Below are 17,615 nucleotides of genomic sequence, written 5' to 3'. Positions count from 1 at the left end.
AGAGAGGCAGAGAGGCAGAGAGGCAGAGAGGCAGAGAGGCAGAGAGGTAGAGAGAGAGGCAGAGGCAGAGGCAGAGGCAGAGGGGCGCAGAGGCAGAGGCAGAGGGGCGCAGAGGCAGAGGCAGAGGGGCGCAGAGGCAAAGGGGCGCAGAGGCAGAGGGGCGCAGAGGCAGAGAGGCGCAGAGGCAGAGAGGCGCAGAGGCGCAGAGGCGCAGAGGCAGGAGGCAGAGAGGCGCAGAGGCAGGAGGCAGAGAGGCAGAGAGGCAGAGAGGCAGAGAGGCAGAGAGGCAGGAGGCAGAGAGGCAGAGAGGCAGAGGCAGAGGCAGAGGCAGAGGCAGGCAAACCTGTGGAAGCATGAGACCAGCCTGGTCTATACAGCAAGTTCCAGGCTGTCAGAGCTACACAAGTGAAGACCTCTTTTCAAAAATAAAATGCTGAGACAACTGAGTCTGTAATGTGAAATTATATTACTAACAGTCTCTCTCAAATGCAGCCTGTATTAATTATAAATTGCTCTACAATGAGAATTTGCTGTCTTTTATTTTCTTTGACTCTGATCTTACATTATTTTCAGAGCTTACGGTGTGGGACCACAGGAGTAGTGACTTTTATCAGAGGCAACATGCTCCACGTGGCATGGGTGGGTGATTCCCAAGTCATGCTGGTAAGAAAGGGCCAAGCTGTTGAACTAATGAAGCCACACAAGCCAGACAGAGAGGTATGTATGATCCGTTCAACAGAGCGTGTCATAACGGCAGTACTGTAGTTCTTAATTAAGAGTCTGCCTTTGATCTCAGCAAGCATGCCCTCCTCCTAAAGGAAAAATACAGAAAGCCTTCTCATAAGCTTTCTGATGATGGGCAGTATATCTCTACTGTAAAGCAGATGAGTAAATCCTGAATGTAGTTATTTGGTTTTTATTGCACTGCTCTCTAGGATGAAAAGCAGCGAATTGAGGCCCTTGGAGGCTGTGTGGTGTGGTTTGGTGCCTGGAGGGTGAATGGAAGCCTGTCCGTCTCCAGAGCCATCGGTAGGAAAACATTCATCTCATTCTTCAGAGTCTTCTAGCTCACTGTGCTGTGTTAGTTTTGATGTGAAGGAACTTGAGATGGGATTTATGTGCTCAGAATGCTTCTCACTGTTTAAAATAACAACTAGATGGCTTTTTAATTAAGTCCACCTGGCTATTTATATATTTAAAATTCATCATAAAATAAGAATGTCAAGGAATATATAGTTTATTGGTTTCTATTTTTTTCTTTATTAAAAAGGATTTATTTAATGTATATGAGTACACTGTAGCTGTCTTCAGACACACCAGAAGAAGGCATCAGATCCCATTACAGATGGTTGTGAGCCACCATGTGGTTGCTGGGAACTGAACTCAGGACCTCTGGAAGAGCAGTCAGTGCTCTTAACTGCTGAATCATCTCTCCAGCTCCAGTTTCTATTTTTTAATAGGAGCTTCCAATTCAGTGTACAAATCTTCTTAAAACCTAAATGATTGTTTTATTCCATGTTTGCAGAAAATGGGAGGTTCTTTCCAAATGTCATAGTTTCTTTTTTAGTTAATTATAAAATGACATGAATAGAATTCTTAAAAACACTTTTTATTAAAAAAAAACTTTGTTTTGTTTTTTTTTGGTTTTATCAAGACAGGGTTTCTCTGTTTAGCCCTGGCTGTCCTGGATCTCACTCTGTAGACCAGGCTGTTCTCGAACTCAGAAATCCACCTGCCTCTGTCTCTGCCTTCCAAGTGCTGGGATCAAAGGCGTGCGCCACCACTGCCCAGCAACTATTTTCTAAATATGGAAATACTTAGTATATATCTATATATATTTATAAATATATATATAAATATAAATACACACACACACACACATTTTATGAGAAATCGTCTAAAGTAGCCCTGAATACTAGTATTAAAGGCATATACACCACAACTGGCCCAGAAAATATCCTCTGTCAGATAATCTTGGGCTCAAGTTCACTTTTTCTTTTTCCTTCTCTCACAATTCATGCTAGGGAACAAATCTAGGGCTTCATGCCTGCTATGCATGGGCTTTATCCACCAGGTGCATTTCTAGCCCTTAGAAGCATTCAAAAAGAACTAGTCTCCCTAAAACTTAAGCTTTTTAAAAAGGCAAAGCTACAATAAAACAGCTTCAACAGGCAACTGTAAAAAGTTGCAGGCGTAACTTCAAGGAATTGGGCTATGCCTAACTTTGTCTAGGTCTGGGCTGAGTGTGTTGTCAGGCTTCATGGGTTAGCTTCTCTTCTCAGCTGACACTTCTTCTTCAGACAGTGTCACATGTAAATACAGCCTGCTGAGTCCAGCTAGTGTGATGCTCATGTGTATGTGCTAGGGCAGACTGCTTGGGATTGCCGGCTTTTGAAAAAGAACACATGTGTGTCTACACGGGTAGAGAAGCAGGTATCCATACATACCACAACTCTTCATTTCTCCCTCCCTAAAGAAGCAATGGACAGAGCTAGCATACACAACAGTCATATCAAATTACTAAATTAGTTTATCATTACCAAAGATTCCAAAATAAGACAACCTGAAAGATTTGGTTTAGTTTCATTGGTAATTCGACCCTTTCTACTCTTTGAAAAGGTGCTGGCAAACTGTAAGGTTCCCCAAATATGAGCATAAGCTAAGTGAGAAATAGCTACATGAGTATAAATACTTCATGAAGAACAGTGTTACTTTACAGTAAGGGAGCTATTAGTTACTGTGGAACAAGGCCAACAGAGGGGAAATTCTCAAGCCCAAAATATACTCTTAGATACAATTATTTTTGACAACTAGAGCTGGTCAAGACCTCTTCCTCTTCCTTCTGACAGTGTTTTGTCAGGAGATTGATGTATCTCCACAGAGCCAACTTAACATGTAGATGCCGACCTTGATTCTAAAAATAGAGCACAAGGCGAAACCAAAGCAGTACTCAGGAAGCGACACCTAAGACAGAATAAGGTCGACATCACAGATAAAGTGACTTTGCAGGTGGATAGGGTGACACACTATGCTTAGGGAGGGAAACCCCAGGACTAAATAGTTTTAGGAGTAGCAATGAGTATGAGAGGGTGGACTGGTCAAGAGAAGTGTTTTGCCAGCCAGCCTGTGATGGTCTGGACTGCAGCAGGTGAACAAGCAGAGGGCACGTACAGCCAGGCTCGTCTTTCCAAGCACCTGTAGTTCCAGCCAGAGAATCGAGGTGAGTGTACGAGAGCCTAGAAGGGAGATCATTCAGAAGGCTTGTGGGAATGGAGCTGGAGACAAGGACATCTAAAACGGGAGCCACGGAGGAGGCTATAAATTGGTGAGACAGATGATAGTTTGTGAGGAAGAGGAAAACTAACTTCCAGGTTTCTGACTTGTGAGTGGGAAGATGATAAAGCATTTGTAATAAAACAGCAGCAGTTGGTGGGGGGTGAGTTCAGTTGGACATATTTCCAATTCTAGGTACTGATGGGATGTCTTGGACGAGATTTTGTATATACTTAGAAATACAGATTTGGATTTTAGCTGAAAGTTCTGGGTTGGAGATAAGGATTTAGTAATTCATCCCACCTTGGCAACGCTATTTATCATGTGTGCACCCACACATGTTGAAACCATAGGCATGAGTAACCCAGCCCAGAAAATACATATTGTATGAAGATGCCGAGATATGAGTAGCATTATCAGTGACTTAAGGTAACATAATGGGCAGACACTCTATTTGGATCTTGGCTCTGCCACTGCATAGGTACTGGTCTTGGCAAGATGATGTCTCAGTACAGGTTCACTCCTTTGTAAAGTGAGAGTACTAGTACCCAGGTCCTTTGGGATTCATGTGTAAGGTGGCTACATACTACATTCAGAACTGGGCCTGACACACTCCTAAAACACAACTGTTGTACTATTAAATCAAGGAACGAACCAAAAAAAACAAGTGGCAGAGTAGTGAATAGTTCAGATGCCAGGAAAAGAGGGCTGCTAGGCCTGAGCAGTCAAGGGCTGCAGAGGTCCCATGTGAGAAATGGGTTGAAAAAAAGAAATGGGATTACGGGCTGGAGACATGGCTCAGCAGGAGAGCACTTGTGTCTTTTGCAGAGGATCCAGGCTTGATTCCCATCGCCCACATGAATGCTCCTGGTCATCTGTTAATCCCAGTTTCAGGAGATCCGATGCCCCCTTCACAGAGCACCAGGCACACATGTGGTGAACACACGACACAGTAAAAAACATTCATACACACAAAAAACCAAATCTTTAAAAAATAAAAGGAAATGCACTTTTAAATAGGAAATAACTGGTAGCACTAGAGAGAAATGTTTTCAGTTGTTAGTGTTAAGAACATACTAATTGAGATTGGAAGGGCATGGTGGTCCATGCCTGTCCCAGCACTTGGGAGGCTAAGGCAGGACTGAGAGGTAGTTTCAAGCTAAGCTAGGCTGCATATTACAGTGTTGAAATAAAAAGTAGACTTGAATATATTTGTAGGAAGAAAACAACTTGACCATGATAATGGATAGAGGGTGATCCCCACCCACACCAAAAATATTAACGAATCTACCAAGAGCCTGCTTAACTGAATTAAGGAGCTGAGGAATGTAAGGTTTGGGAGAGTCACTGGGATGGGCTGAAGGGTGCAGGAAAAGGCTACGGAACAGTTCAACTCCACTTCAGAAACAAGTGACACAAAAGCTTTGACAATAAAAAGCTTTTCAATTGTTTCACCCCACGAGCCCTTTATGAGTCGAAGCTGACTGAGCACGTATGTTTCCTAGCACATGGAGAGGGAGGCTGAGGGTAAAGGATGCTGCTGTCCCCACCGTGAAATGGATGTTTGTGCCCTCCTACCAAATTTGGGGGCGAAATGTCATAAATCTGACACACAACAGGAGAGCAGGTGAAAAGCCAGAATCTTGGCAGTATTTCCTCTGCAAATCTTTGTATGTTCTGTTCTAAACTAACAGTTGCAATAGTCTTCTAATTGTTAGCACTAAAACAAGATTTTTTGGAACAGCATGACTCAGATCACATTTATTTTTAGATGTAGAGTTCAGAAATGATTTCAATCAGGTAGAATAGGAGAGATGAGATGAAGAGGACGAGCGGGGACTCTGAATCCTATTTGTGTAATGTAAGTTATGATTCGCTTCAGTCTGTGGGCCGGTGACAGTGGTGGTGCACAGTTAGGATTCCAGCAGCTGGGAGGTGGAGGCAAGGGGATCAGGCATTTGTCTTGGCTGCAAAACAAGCTAGAGGCCAGCCTGGGCTATATGAATGAGACAGCTTTGGCAACAACAAAAAAAAAAAAAAAAAAAAAAAGGAAGAGGACAGTGGATTAGTTAGGAGTGAAGTTGGGAATATACAGGATCAAAAAGCTCTCTGTTTTGTATTTTCAGATATATTAACTTAAATAGGTATATTAGCAAATATTCATTTTCCTGGTATCTAGGTACTCAACATGCTGGATACAGCATAATGGCCCACACAGTTTATAGCTTAGCCACAGGGTTCCTCTTCTGAGCCTGACATGCTTGAAAGAAATCTTAGGCAAAGAGAACTTACAGTAGATACAAGTGGGTGAGCTAGGATTTGGAGCTAGGCAGGCTGATCCATCCCAGTGCTGTCCTCAACACTACGTTATAGGGCACTACCTCACATATGGTTTGATGGCTAACAGCAACAGCTGGCTCTTTTCCAAGCATCTACAGGAAAACACTGCAGAAATCTGGTAGTGTCTACATTTTAAAGTTCTGAAAGCGTCAGGCAGTGGTGACACACGCCTTTAATCCCAGCACTTGGGAGGCAGAGGCAGGCAGATTTCTGAGTTCGAGGCCAGCCTGGTCTACAGAGTGAGTTCCAGGACAGCCCGGGCTACACAGAGAAACCCTGTCTCGAAAAAACAAAACAAAAAGTAAAACAAAACAAAAAGTTCTGAAAACATCAGAATATGGGTGATCTCAGCAGTGAGAGAAACCTGTGGGCCAAGGCCTCTCGTCTGTTGGCCATCACTCCCCTAACACTGCCTTGTGTCTGCTTATGTTAGTAAGTGTTTAGGGTTGGGGTGAACAAGGGCAACACAGGTGGGTCATCTGTGAAGACATGAAGAAACTTATTGTGGGGTTTCTGTTTGTTCTCCAGACATTACAAGACATTAAAAAAAGCATCAAAGAGAAGCCAAGTGGACCAGAAACCAGGCAGCCAATAATATAGGCCTAGCTCCATCTGTGGGACTATGCATAACCCCAAAAGCTTTCTTGGCTTTAGGGAAATCACACTTGGTTTTTTAAAATTTTATTTTCATTGGTGTTCTGCCTCCATGTATGTCTGTGCAATGGTTTCAGATCCCTTGGAACTGGAATTATGGACAGTTGTGAACTACCATGTGGGTGCTGGGATTTGAACCTGGGTCCTTTGAAAGAGTAGCTAGTGCTAACTGCTGAGCCATCTCTCCAGTCCCCCACACTTGGTTTTTAAATCTTTTGTAACTCAAACCTTCTTCCATGTTTACAACACAAACCTACTTATCAGTGTCTTTTTAAAAAAAATGACAGGGAATTGTTTAATGAGGAAAACAGGGAGAACTTAGGGTTTTTTCCCCCTACAACATTCTCAAGTTGTAAATAAACCAAACAAATCTACAGAACTAAGAGTTCTCCTATGTATGACTCGTATTTTCACTACAGCAGCAAATTTAGGTTTGATGTGATTGTCGCTGTCATCAGCAAAACCTAAACTGGAACTGAGTCCTGCAACTAGCAAGTATAAACAACATCAAAGTAACACAGAACTCAGTGTTTTACTTACAATTTTTAAATAAAAATTTCCCATTAATCACAGTATTGACCTTAAGCGTACTAAACATTTAGGTGAGCCACAACCTGCTGACGGCCTTCCCTTCTACTTCCACAGGAGATGCTGAACATAAGCCATACATCTGTGGAGACGCAGATTCTGCCTCCACTGTTCTGGATGGGACTGAAGACTACCTCATTCTGGCCTGTGATGGCTTCTATGACACCGTGAACCCTGACGAGGCAGTGAAGGTTGTGTCTGACCACTTGAAAGAGAATAATGGAGACAGCAGCATGGTTGCCCACAAATTAGTAGCGTCGGCTCGTGATGCGGGGTCAAGTGATAACATCACTGTTATTGTGGTATTCCTGAGGGACATGAACAAGGCTGTAAATGTTAGTGAGGAATCAGAGTGGACAGAGAACTCTTTTCAAGGAGGGCAAGAAGATGGTGGGGATGATAAGGAGAATCATGGAGAGTGCAAGCGCCCTTGGCCACAGCACCAGTGCTCAGCACCTGCCGATCTAGGCTATGAGGGGCGAGTGGATTCATTCACTGATAGAACTAGCCTGAGCCCAGGGCCCCAAATCAACGTGCTGGAAGACCCAGACTACCTAGATCTCACACAAATAGAAGCAAGCAAACCTCACAGTACCCAGGTTTTGCCACCAGTTGAGATGATTGGTCCTGGTACACCAAAGAAGGCAGATGTTAATGAGCTAATGATGGAGGAGAGAGCAGTCAAGTCATCATTGCCTGAACGGAGTGGTGCTGGAGAGCCTCTGGTTTCTTTTAATTTGGGTTCAACAGGGCAACAGATATGCAGAAAGGAGAACTTGTCTCCTGTCTGTTCTGGGTTGGAAAATGAACAGTTCAAGTCCCCAGGGAAAACAGCGTCTAGATTTTATCACTTACGCCACCACTACTCCAAAAGGCAGCGTGGATTCAGGCTTAATTCGAAGTTTTATCCATTTCTGTCTGCTGGAGAGCCTTCTCACAAAATAGGCATTAGCCTCTCCTCACTTACTCGAAGTGGGAAGAGAAACAAGATGTTAAGAAGTTCTTTGCCATGGAGGGAAAATAGTTGGGAAGGATATAGTGGAAACATGAAGATCAGAAAGCGTAATGATATTCCATGCCTAGACCTTCCCTGGAGCTATAAAATATAAGACTTTTTCTTCAACGTAGGCTAGCTAGTTCTCTCAAAAATATAATTATCAGAGTAGAAACAAGGTAGACATTTTTAACATACATGTGCTTCATTATGAATCCACGGATGGCTCAACCCTTAAATGTACATAGATCTTTAGGAAACTCAAAATAGCATTTTCAATCTAATCAAAAGTATTGGCGGTTTCACTAGAAAAATTATTCAACTGGTCCCTGTGATGTGTCTCTACACCTACATACAGCCCCTCTCCACCATCCCTTCACGTCACTAGTGGAAGCTTGAAAGTTATTCCAGTCAGAATAGATGGTATGGAAATCGCAACTATCTGGTCTGATGTGCCTAATCTAAAGGAAGCAATGCAGAATTAAATTTTGTTGGGAAATGTCCCTCAGGATCTTGGGGACTATGGAGAATCTCTTCCCAATTGTATGGGTAGGTGAAAGACTAAAAACCATACGGATCTAAACTGCTGACGAAAGATGCAGTAAACCAGTACCAAAGTGTCATATTCTCAGACTTGGGAGGCAGTATACAGTAAGGTAATTCATTTTTCATAGAAAATGAAAGGCAACTATGAACATTTTTAATTAAAATACTTCATAAGGTTTTAGTTATTTGAGTGTTTTATAACCTGTTATGGTGCTTTTGGTGGGATTTTGTTACTTGTCATTTTAGGAGACCACCGTCAGCTGGTTATAATCTATGATGCTAATGTTTTTCACAGTACCTTCATCTCAGGAATAAAAGTGGTTTAGCAGAGATGATGTCAGGTACGATATAAGAGTCATGCCATTTAAAAAGAGTTGTGAAAATAGCATTTCTATATTTTCTGCTTTTTTTATGTTTACAGACAACAAAGGCATATATTACTATAATATAAAACATAGTTTGGAGAATGAAAAAAATGATAATTTTAACTTCTCTGAAATTGTTTTCCCCAAGGGAATGAAGTAATTGGTATGAAGGAGGCTGATTGTGAACCCAGAGGCCAAGTGCAAAGGAGAATGCAGATTACTGAGAGCCAGGGCTGTTTAGTTTAACGGGAAGACGAGACAGAGTCCAGCTACTTGCTTCAGACTACAGTGACAGGTCATGTGCTTCTCATTTCAATACTTAAGTTATAGTTCATAGTTTTAAATCATTTCAATACTTAAAGTTATAGTTTATAGTTTTAAATCAACCACGTTTTGCCATTTCAAAGTTTCAAAGCAGAAAGACAGCAAGTACACGATCAATCATACTTGTTCAGTAAGGCAGCCTGGTTTCTCTCAGCCATGAATGGGTCCATATCCTCATGTTCTCCACCTCCAGCCCCACCCTGGGCCAGTCAGGCAAGAGTGGCTGCTGGAGCTGATGCTCACAGTGCAGGCAGGCACTGCTGCTGTTCCCTAGTCATGTTCTACGTAACACCATTCATGCTGCATTCTCCAGACCCACAAAGGACTAAGATCCCCAAATTTCAAGACATAAATGACTAACACATCACAGGTACATAAAATCGTTAAGAGACCAAAACCCAGCTTCCCTTAAGCAATGATCACACTGTTAATCTATAGCTTTTATTTTTCAAAATTTGAGAGTAAGTGGAGATTCTCAGTGTGTTTTCTGTTGACCTTGGAGTCAGTCTTCCCCTTCCTCTCATTACCTGTGACACACAGGTGGAGAGGAATACCTGAGGCCCCACCTCAGCAGTATTAATTTCATCCTCTCTCTCATGCTCTGCCTACACATGGCCCTCACTCATGGCTGTCGGTTTCTGAAGCCCAGATCTTGTTGACAACCCATCAGATACAGGGTCACTTTCAAATCAAAATCTCTAAGGAAACAAGAAAACAAGGCAGCAGAACACAGGTGTACGTTCGTACCCCTAAGTAGTTAAGTACATCTGTGGTTATCTGTTGGTAATGATTTTGATCAGAATGAGAAGAAGAAAAATTTTGAGGTAATATAGGCTTTTTATCAGTGGGGTAAAAAAATTGGGTGGATGAGAGTGGGACAAACAGACCCATTTTGAAAGGACTAGATTTTGTGGGTCTGACTACACAGCAGTGTTAACTCCATTTTGCATATCATTAGCTCTCTAGAAAATAGAGAAAAGTATTTCTAGTGTGGTCAAGTTAATAAACCAATATTGTAAAAAATAACTTCATTTGTTCACAATGTGCGTATTTATAAGGTAGTTAGGTACCATTTGTAAGGTAAGTCCTTTAACATTCTATAATATTAAAGTAGTGGTTATTGGCCTGATAAACGCTGCTGTTGGTTCTATAAACCAGACAAGAAGCAGTGCTTTGTGAAATGCAGTGTTAAACCTAATGCCACTGGTGATAGGAAGTAGTTCCCTTCAGTTCAAATCCTCTGCCCTTATTTGCTGCTTGCTAATGTAAGCAATAAGTAACCCTCTAACTAATGGTATCTATACATTTCTGTAACTTATATTTAATGATGGTGTATCTGGTGATTGTAAAAATATTAGACAGATATAAAAGTATCTATACAATATATATTAACTGTAAATGCTGAGGTTTAGTCTGTGAACTGTGTGTTTTGTACCTCTATTTCATTGTGCAATTTAGTGGTGGTGAAAGTTCTACACTCGATCCTTAAAGAGTGGCAGTATCACTTTTTCAATTAACATGATCTGCATCAATTTGCTTGCTTGCTAAAAGTCTTGTTAAAGTAGGAAATAGCAAAACAAATATAAACAAGAGAGTGTAGTATCTGATAGGAAAGTAGACTTCAAGTCACCAATCGAGGCCACTGCTCCTTGTACATTCACTGTGAGTCTCAAAGGGCATCAGTCCCTAATTTCAAAGGTTTCTTTTTTTTTTCACTTTTTTAGACATGTATATTGGGAAGGATAACTGAGATTGGCAACATTACAGCACCAAATACTGGGGCTATTAGTTCTATTTATGTCTGTACAACAGATGTCAGACAGAAAAACATGTATATACCTTTTCTTTACCTAAAAGTGCCATCCATTGTCCTTGAAGTTATACAATTAAAGTCCATGTTGCATTTAACTTAACAGAAGGCGCCTTGAAAGTAACATCATTTCAAAGGACAATGTTACTAAAGTCAACATGAAGTCTATCTAGTCCTCCACATTTATAGTGGTTCAGCAGCATCACTTCATCTCCATGACCACCACACTCCACTGCTAGAACACTGTGCCAGTAAGACGTGCAGCAGCATCCCAGGGCAGATGGAAATGATGCATGATGCAGCTCAGTGTTGCGGATAGGTAAACTGCTGTGCTTCAAGTACTTCCTCCCTATCAAAGGCTTCCTGAGAGTTTGTGAGAAAAGCTCTAAATGATTTTAAATTTTAAACTTGTTCAATGAGCTTTTTCCACTTATAGCTACAAAAGAAGATACTACAGTTTTGTTCAAATCTTTGCTTGGAGAAATTTTCTTTGGATCATAAGTTACTAAAAGATTTGTTTTCACCTTTTAAAACCAGGATAAAAAACAAAACCCCAACAAAGACCTATGAAAAGGTGGTTGTTTCTTCAAAGTAAATGATACTGCCAGGATTATAACATCCAGCCAAATTGGACTGATTGAAGGAGAAACCCTGCTGCTGCAACTCCTAGCAGCATTTTAACTGCTCAGACCTACTTATTATACTGATTAAAAACCTGAAGGAGGGAAGGGGGTTCTACAGTGGTGCAGCAGTCACTCTTGAAAAGGAAATGCTTTAACTCTGACGTCTGAGATAATGCAGATACATCATTGTAATCTCTCTAGGTGCTCTTTGGTGAGAGACAAGCTTTCTCTTGTTCATGACATTTCTCTGCAAAGAATTCTCTCTGGAGTGAAGTGAGTGACGTTATGATTTACAAACCCACTCTACAGATCACTTTTGAGTTGAGTTGTAATCATAAGTGATCCTTCATATTTTATTTATTAAAAACTGTTTATTCAGGTAAGGAGTATGTTGAAATTTTGCCAATATCTTAATAAAACTCAGCAATTAAAAACCACCAGTTATTTGTCTTATTCTTAAGGGAAAGCTGAGTCACAGTGTGTAAACTAGGCACTTGGAGTGCTGGGATTAAGGGCACATGCGACCACTGGAAAGGGCAGATTTCTTATACCTATGAACACTGAAAGCTGCAAATCTTCTAAGCGCTGCTTTAACTGTTAGCACCCACCCACCAAAACACAGCACTCACACACAGGGTGGGGGACAGAGGCAGATGTTTGTGCTCCTTGTGCTTCCCTCCCACTGGTTTAACTGGGGTAAGAAAGGGGGCAGATGGAAGAGACAGTAGGGGAGGTGGAACTGGCCCTGGTCTATATCATGATTTCTCAAATCTTATAAATTTCTGTACCCGATTGCTCAAAGCTTTCCCTTCACATCAATTTCAGTCCTGAAACAATCAAGTATGTGGTGGCTCTAAGTGTTTCTGGAGGGTTTGTCTACAGGAATAGTTACAGAAAGTAAGTATAGAGAAAAGTAAAGCCAACTATGTAGTATACCACCAAAGACCATCAGAAAACAGACACATTATGTCTGTAGCAAAATTACAGTTTCGAAGTAGCGACAAAAATGATTTTATGGCTGGGGGTGACCACAACATGAGGGGGAACTGTATTAAAGGGTCACAGCATTGGGAAGGTTGAGAACCACTGGTTTTAAGGGATGGACCCAGTTAACTTGCTGTGACTGCTTTACTAGCAAGACTTACTTCACAGTTACAATGTTAAACTTCTAATTCCTTGGTCATTCAGTCCTTACTGTAACTTTATATGAAATTCTTAAAGGATGACATATTCGAAGGGGATTGCTTTTCAGGAAGAAAGAACATTTTGATTAATAACTGTTGTTTGAAAAACCCTAAAATTTGATACTTAAAGATGAGGACCTCTTTCTGAAGTAACAACATGCCATAGTAGTATAATTGTTCTACGTGAACACTATAACAATGACTTGACTTACTAATATACCTGTCACCCTGAGAACAACCAGTGAAGGACACTTGTTTGTGCTTTAGGAGCAACTTTTGTTTGGCCTCAGAATACACTTGAACTTTTACTTGTATTTCAAACAAATTAATTTCTTTTCTAAGTCTCTAAACTCTTTAATATTGTTCAGTAACAGAGTTCCTCCTTTAGCAGGTGGTTTAGTGTTCCTCTTAGCTTAGCTGTAGGATGATGCTCCATCACAGAATCTCCAGGAAAGATGTGTCCTGGCACACAGGTTCCATCTAGTTTTTCTGACCCCTTTTTGGGGAAAAAAACATGAAAAGCCATCAAGAATATATACATTTGGAGAAGTCCTTTTTCCAAGTGAGAAGCAGTTTAAGTGGAGATGACAAAGCCCTGCATTCACAGTAGGCATGTGAGAGCTACAACACAGAGGGCACTGGGCCCAGTAGAGTTGCTATGGAGTTGTCAGTAGAGGAAGAGGCAGGACTCAATGAAATAAGCCTACAATGCAATCTCTCCTAGAGGAGACACTGCCTGCCAGGCGTTCTGGTTTGTTGCAGAGAAGCAACAGGGGCTCAGCCCCCAATGCATCAGCCACAGATAAAGGTTTCACAAGCAGCAGTACGATGGATCTGCAGCGCAAACTGTATATAGAGAAGTGAACAGTACTCTTAAGCTTCCTCAAGCAGAGGGGTTTTTGTTTGTTTGTTTTATAATTTCTATAAATAGTGATGGGAAAGCCAGTGTCACTGGCTGATATGAAAACTAGAGATACGATGAAAAGTCTTAAAATGCCACCAGGGAAAACTGCAAAGAATAGTTCAGAGGTTCCTAAGGTCCAAGGCTGTAGTTTGGTTTTCTATGTTGCTGACAGTGGCTTTAAACTTGACTATCTTCTAAACTTTTTTTTTTTTTTTAAAGATTTATTTATTTTATGTATATGAGTACTCTGTAGCTGTCTTCAGACACACCAGAAGAGGGCATCGAATCGCATTACAGATGGTTGTGAGCCATCATGTGGTTGCTGGGATTTGAACTCAGGACCTCTGGAAGAGCAGTCAGTGCTCTTAACCACTGAGCCATCTCTCCAGCCCTAAACTTTTTTTTTTTAAGAACTTCTATTTTTTTTTTTTAGGTTTATTTTATGTATATGAGTACACTGCAGCTGTCTTCAGACACACCAGAAGAGGGCATCAGATCCCCATTACAGATGGTTGCGAGCTACCATGTCATTGCTGGGTCTTGAACTCAGGACCTCTGGAAGAGCAGCTAGTGCTCTTACCTGCTGAGCCATCTCTCCATCCCCTCTTCTAAACTTTTTATAGTTAGAAGTAGGATACACATTTTTTTTAATAGGGCTGAAGAGACGGCGCACCATAAGAGTGCATACTGTTTTTGAGAAGACCTTAGAGTTCGATTTTAAACATGCACATGGGGTAGCTCATGACCACTAAATTCTAGCTTCATGGGATCTGACACCTCTAACTTCAGAGGGTACCCATACTCATGTGCACATAGCCATACACAGGAACACACATACATAATTGAAAACACACACATTAAAATCATAACGTTTTTAAAAATAGTTCACTATTCTCTGAATCATGATTTTAAAAATTACCTATCAAACTTGGCATGATGGCACACATTTATAATCCTGCCCTTGGGAGAATCATCAGTTTGAGGTTCTCCTGGGCTATAAAGTGAGATCTGATCTTAAAACACAAAGACCCCATACATTTTACATGTTTTTAAAAACACCGGTATTTTCACGTCTGAGATTCAGATGTAAATGAGCACTTCTTCCTGTCTCCACTGAAAAGGCTAGATAGATTAACTGTGACTGTCCACACCCACTGAAAAGATGACCTTGAAGAGAAAACTAGCGGCCTAAGGTCAGCAAAGAGGCATTTGACAGGTTTGCTACTCCATCTTGGAGGGGTGAGCAGCCACTAGAAAGCAACATTGGAGTAAAACATGGTAACACAGTACAGTAACACGGTAACATTGTGCAGTGGACACAATGTCCCAGCAGTCTCTGGACACTGAAGAATCAATCAAGGACTCTTGTAGGATTTTCTTTACAAATTTTCAACAAAGACAAGGAAGGGTCCTAACTACCCATAAGAGACACAGCAGACTGGGGAAAGGACCAGAAATGACAGACAGTGTGGTTCCTCATACAAGGGAGTAGTCATTGGAGCTCAGGGAAGACAACAGGAAAGAAAACCTTAACCCTTGGAAGGGACAGGAATGTCACCAGGCCTACAACTGCAAGTTAGAAAATAAAGTGTGAACTCTTCTCCCAATCTAGATCTAGTGCCTAAAACTACAGCTTAACCAAGCAAGGCATGCCAGCCATACCCAGCCCCAAGTAACAGTGTTTCCTGCAAAAGGACAGCCAAACGACAAGAGCACAAGAGGGGATCTGGAGTGTCACTCGGTGGACGTGGTGTTTGCTGACACAAGGAAGACCCTGGGTTCAATACAGCACATCATTTTAAACAAAGATAGTCTCTGAGGTGTAGCATGAAGGATGCTACTCACTCAAGGTCAAAGGAGACACTGCTCTGATACTGTACAATTGGGAATACAATGTGTTTCTATTAGAACTTAAGATCACCAAGCACCACATCTAATCAGAATCGCAGAAACTCCTATCAGCATGGGATGTGAACTGGTATGGAAATTGGCATAGAGGGCCCATAAAAATAAAAATATAGCACCACATGACCCAGCTATACCACTGCTGGCTGTACAAAGGACTGCCCCTTACCACTGAGATATATGCATATCTATGATTTCTCCCTTCCATCCCCATTCAGGATATGGGCCCAGCCTAGAGCCATCAACAGGTGACCAGGTTTAAAAAAAAAATATATAGCACCAATACATGGAATTGTATTGTACTCTGAAGAGTGACATTAGTCGGAAGATGGATGGAACTGCAGAACAATGAAATGGGCCAGACAAACAAAGACAAATATGTTCTGCTACATGTGGAATCTAGATTTTAAAAATACATACACATGTGAATTCATTCCCTGACATACAAAACACACACACACACACACACACACACACACACACACACACACTAAAGTAGAAAAGGGACCACAAGAAGAGGAGAGGAGATGTTAAAAGGGCAATAGGAATGTATGTTACAGGCTGGAGAGATGGCTCAGCGGTTAAGAGCACTGACTGCTCTTCCAGAGGTCCTGAGTTCAAATCCCAGCAACCACATGGTGGCTCACAACCATCCGTAATGAGATTGGATGCCCTCTTCTGGTGTGTCCGAAGACAGCTACAGTGTACTCATAAATAAAATAAATAAATAAATCTTAAAAAAAAAAAAGGAATGTATGTTACATGAAAACAGGAGAGGGACCAACAAGGAGGGAGAGGGGTGGGGAAACCAGGCACTAAGTATAAAAATGCCACAGAGAAACCCATTACTTCTTTTCTAGCTAAAGAGAGACAGAAAAAACAAGCGTATGGCAATATAACTGAAAAACAAAACAACAAACTCTAACACTTTAGTGTTTCTGGGGCCCAAGTGGAATCTGATGCTGCTCATAGGAGACAAAACAGTAGAAGTTGATCTGCTTTTTACAGTTCAGTACACACTTAGACATGACTCAGTACAATGAACTGTGACACCACCTTCCTGAACTTTAGGTCAAACACAGGTTTAGGGCACAGCTACAAGATGAACCTGCTTCAAAGACCAGATTCAAGGTCAGGATCTCAATCTACTCTTCTACACCTGAATCTAAGCGCGGGGGTTTCTACCATTAAACCTGACATTTGTAACTCACTAGTACACTGCACAGAACTCATTCTGTTTCAATCTGAACAAAGGACACAATTATGAACCAGCCAAAGGAAGACAGACACATGGGGTGGCTGAAGGTCCCAGGTGTGGTGCTGTCCCAGCAGGTGACCTTTGGCACACTAATGGACAGAGGCACAGTGCTTTGAAGATAGCAAACATCTTCCTACCCAGGCAGTGGTGGTGCACGCCTTTAATTGCAGCACTTGGGAGGCAGAGGCAGGCGGATTTCTGAGTTCAAGGCTATCCTGGTCTACAGAGTGAGTTCCAGGACAGCCAGGACTACACAGAGAAACTCTGTTTCGAAAAACAAAACAAAACAAACAAAAAAACCCCAAAACCCCAAAACCCAAAAAACCAAACAACAACAACAACAACAAAAAAGATAGCACTGTCCTCAGGCTTCTAGATCCCCCTTTTTTTGTTTTTGTTTTGTGGAATTCCATCAGCTTCCTGGAATCAGCTGATCTAGAACCTTATCAACACATTACACTGTTGGTTTTTTTGGCATTCACAGTCCCTTCCTGAGGCATCAAGGTAGTTTCTTAATCACAGGGATATAGCTCAGCAATAATAAATTATTTAGTGTTAGAAAGAAAGAAAATAGACCATTAATCCCAGACTCAGGCAGCAAAAGCAGGAGGGTCTGAGTTCAAGCCAGCCTGGTCTGCAGAACTAATTTCAGGACAGCCAGAGCTATTTAGAGAAAACTGTCTTGAAAAGAAAAAGAAAAAAATTTGTGTGTTCAAGTTAAAGACCTGAGTGTATATACTGTAGTCAGCTTCACAGGGTTGGATATTCATAAACAGGAGCGAACCCTACAGTTAGCCCAGAGGGAGGGTGTGTGTGTGTGTGTGTGTGTGTGTGTGTGTGTGTGTGT

At 41.6% G+C, this 17,615-nt stretch overlaps 2 protein-coding genes across 3 annotated transcripts in view; one reads left to right on the top strand and one right to left on the bottom strand.

Moving 5' to 3' along the window:
* Positions 1-11,957, top strand: part of Ppm1e (protein phosphatase, Mg2+/Mn2+ dependent 1E) — a 127,769-nt gene extending 115,812 nt beyond the window's left edge. The window contains exons 5-7 of the mRNA XM_028772499.1: positions 574-717; positions 936-1,029; positions 6,913-11,957. Coding sequence (XP_028628332.1) covers positions 574-717; positions 936-1,029; positions 6,913-7,964 — 1,290 coding nt within the window. The 3' untranslated portion in view covers positions 7,965-11,957. The remainder of the gene's footprint in view (positions 1-573; positions 718-935; positions 1,030-6,912) is intronic.
* Trim37 (tripartite motif containing 37) overlaps positions 1-17,615 on the bottom strand; it is a 130,814-nt gene that overhangs the window by 13,161 nt on the left and 100,038 nt on the right. The window lies entirely within an intron of this gene.

Source organism: Grammomys surdaster, unplaced genomic scaffold, assembly GCF_004785775.1.
Source record: "Grammomys surdaster isolate TR1022 unplaced genomic scaffold, NIH_TR_1.0 213, whole genome shotgun sequence".
In the NCBI taxonomy this organism is placed as follows: domain Eukaryota; kingdom Metazoa; phylum Chordata; class Mammalia; order Rodentia; family Muridae; genus Grammomys; species Grammomys surdaster.
The sequence above is the reverse complement of the archived record's forward strand: the minus strand, read 5'-3'. Positions and strand labels throughout refer to the sequence as shown.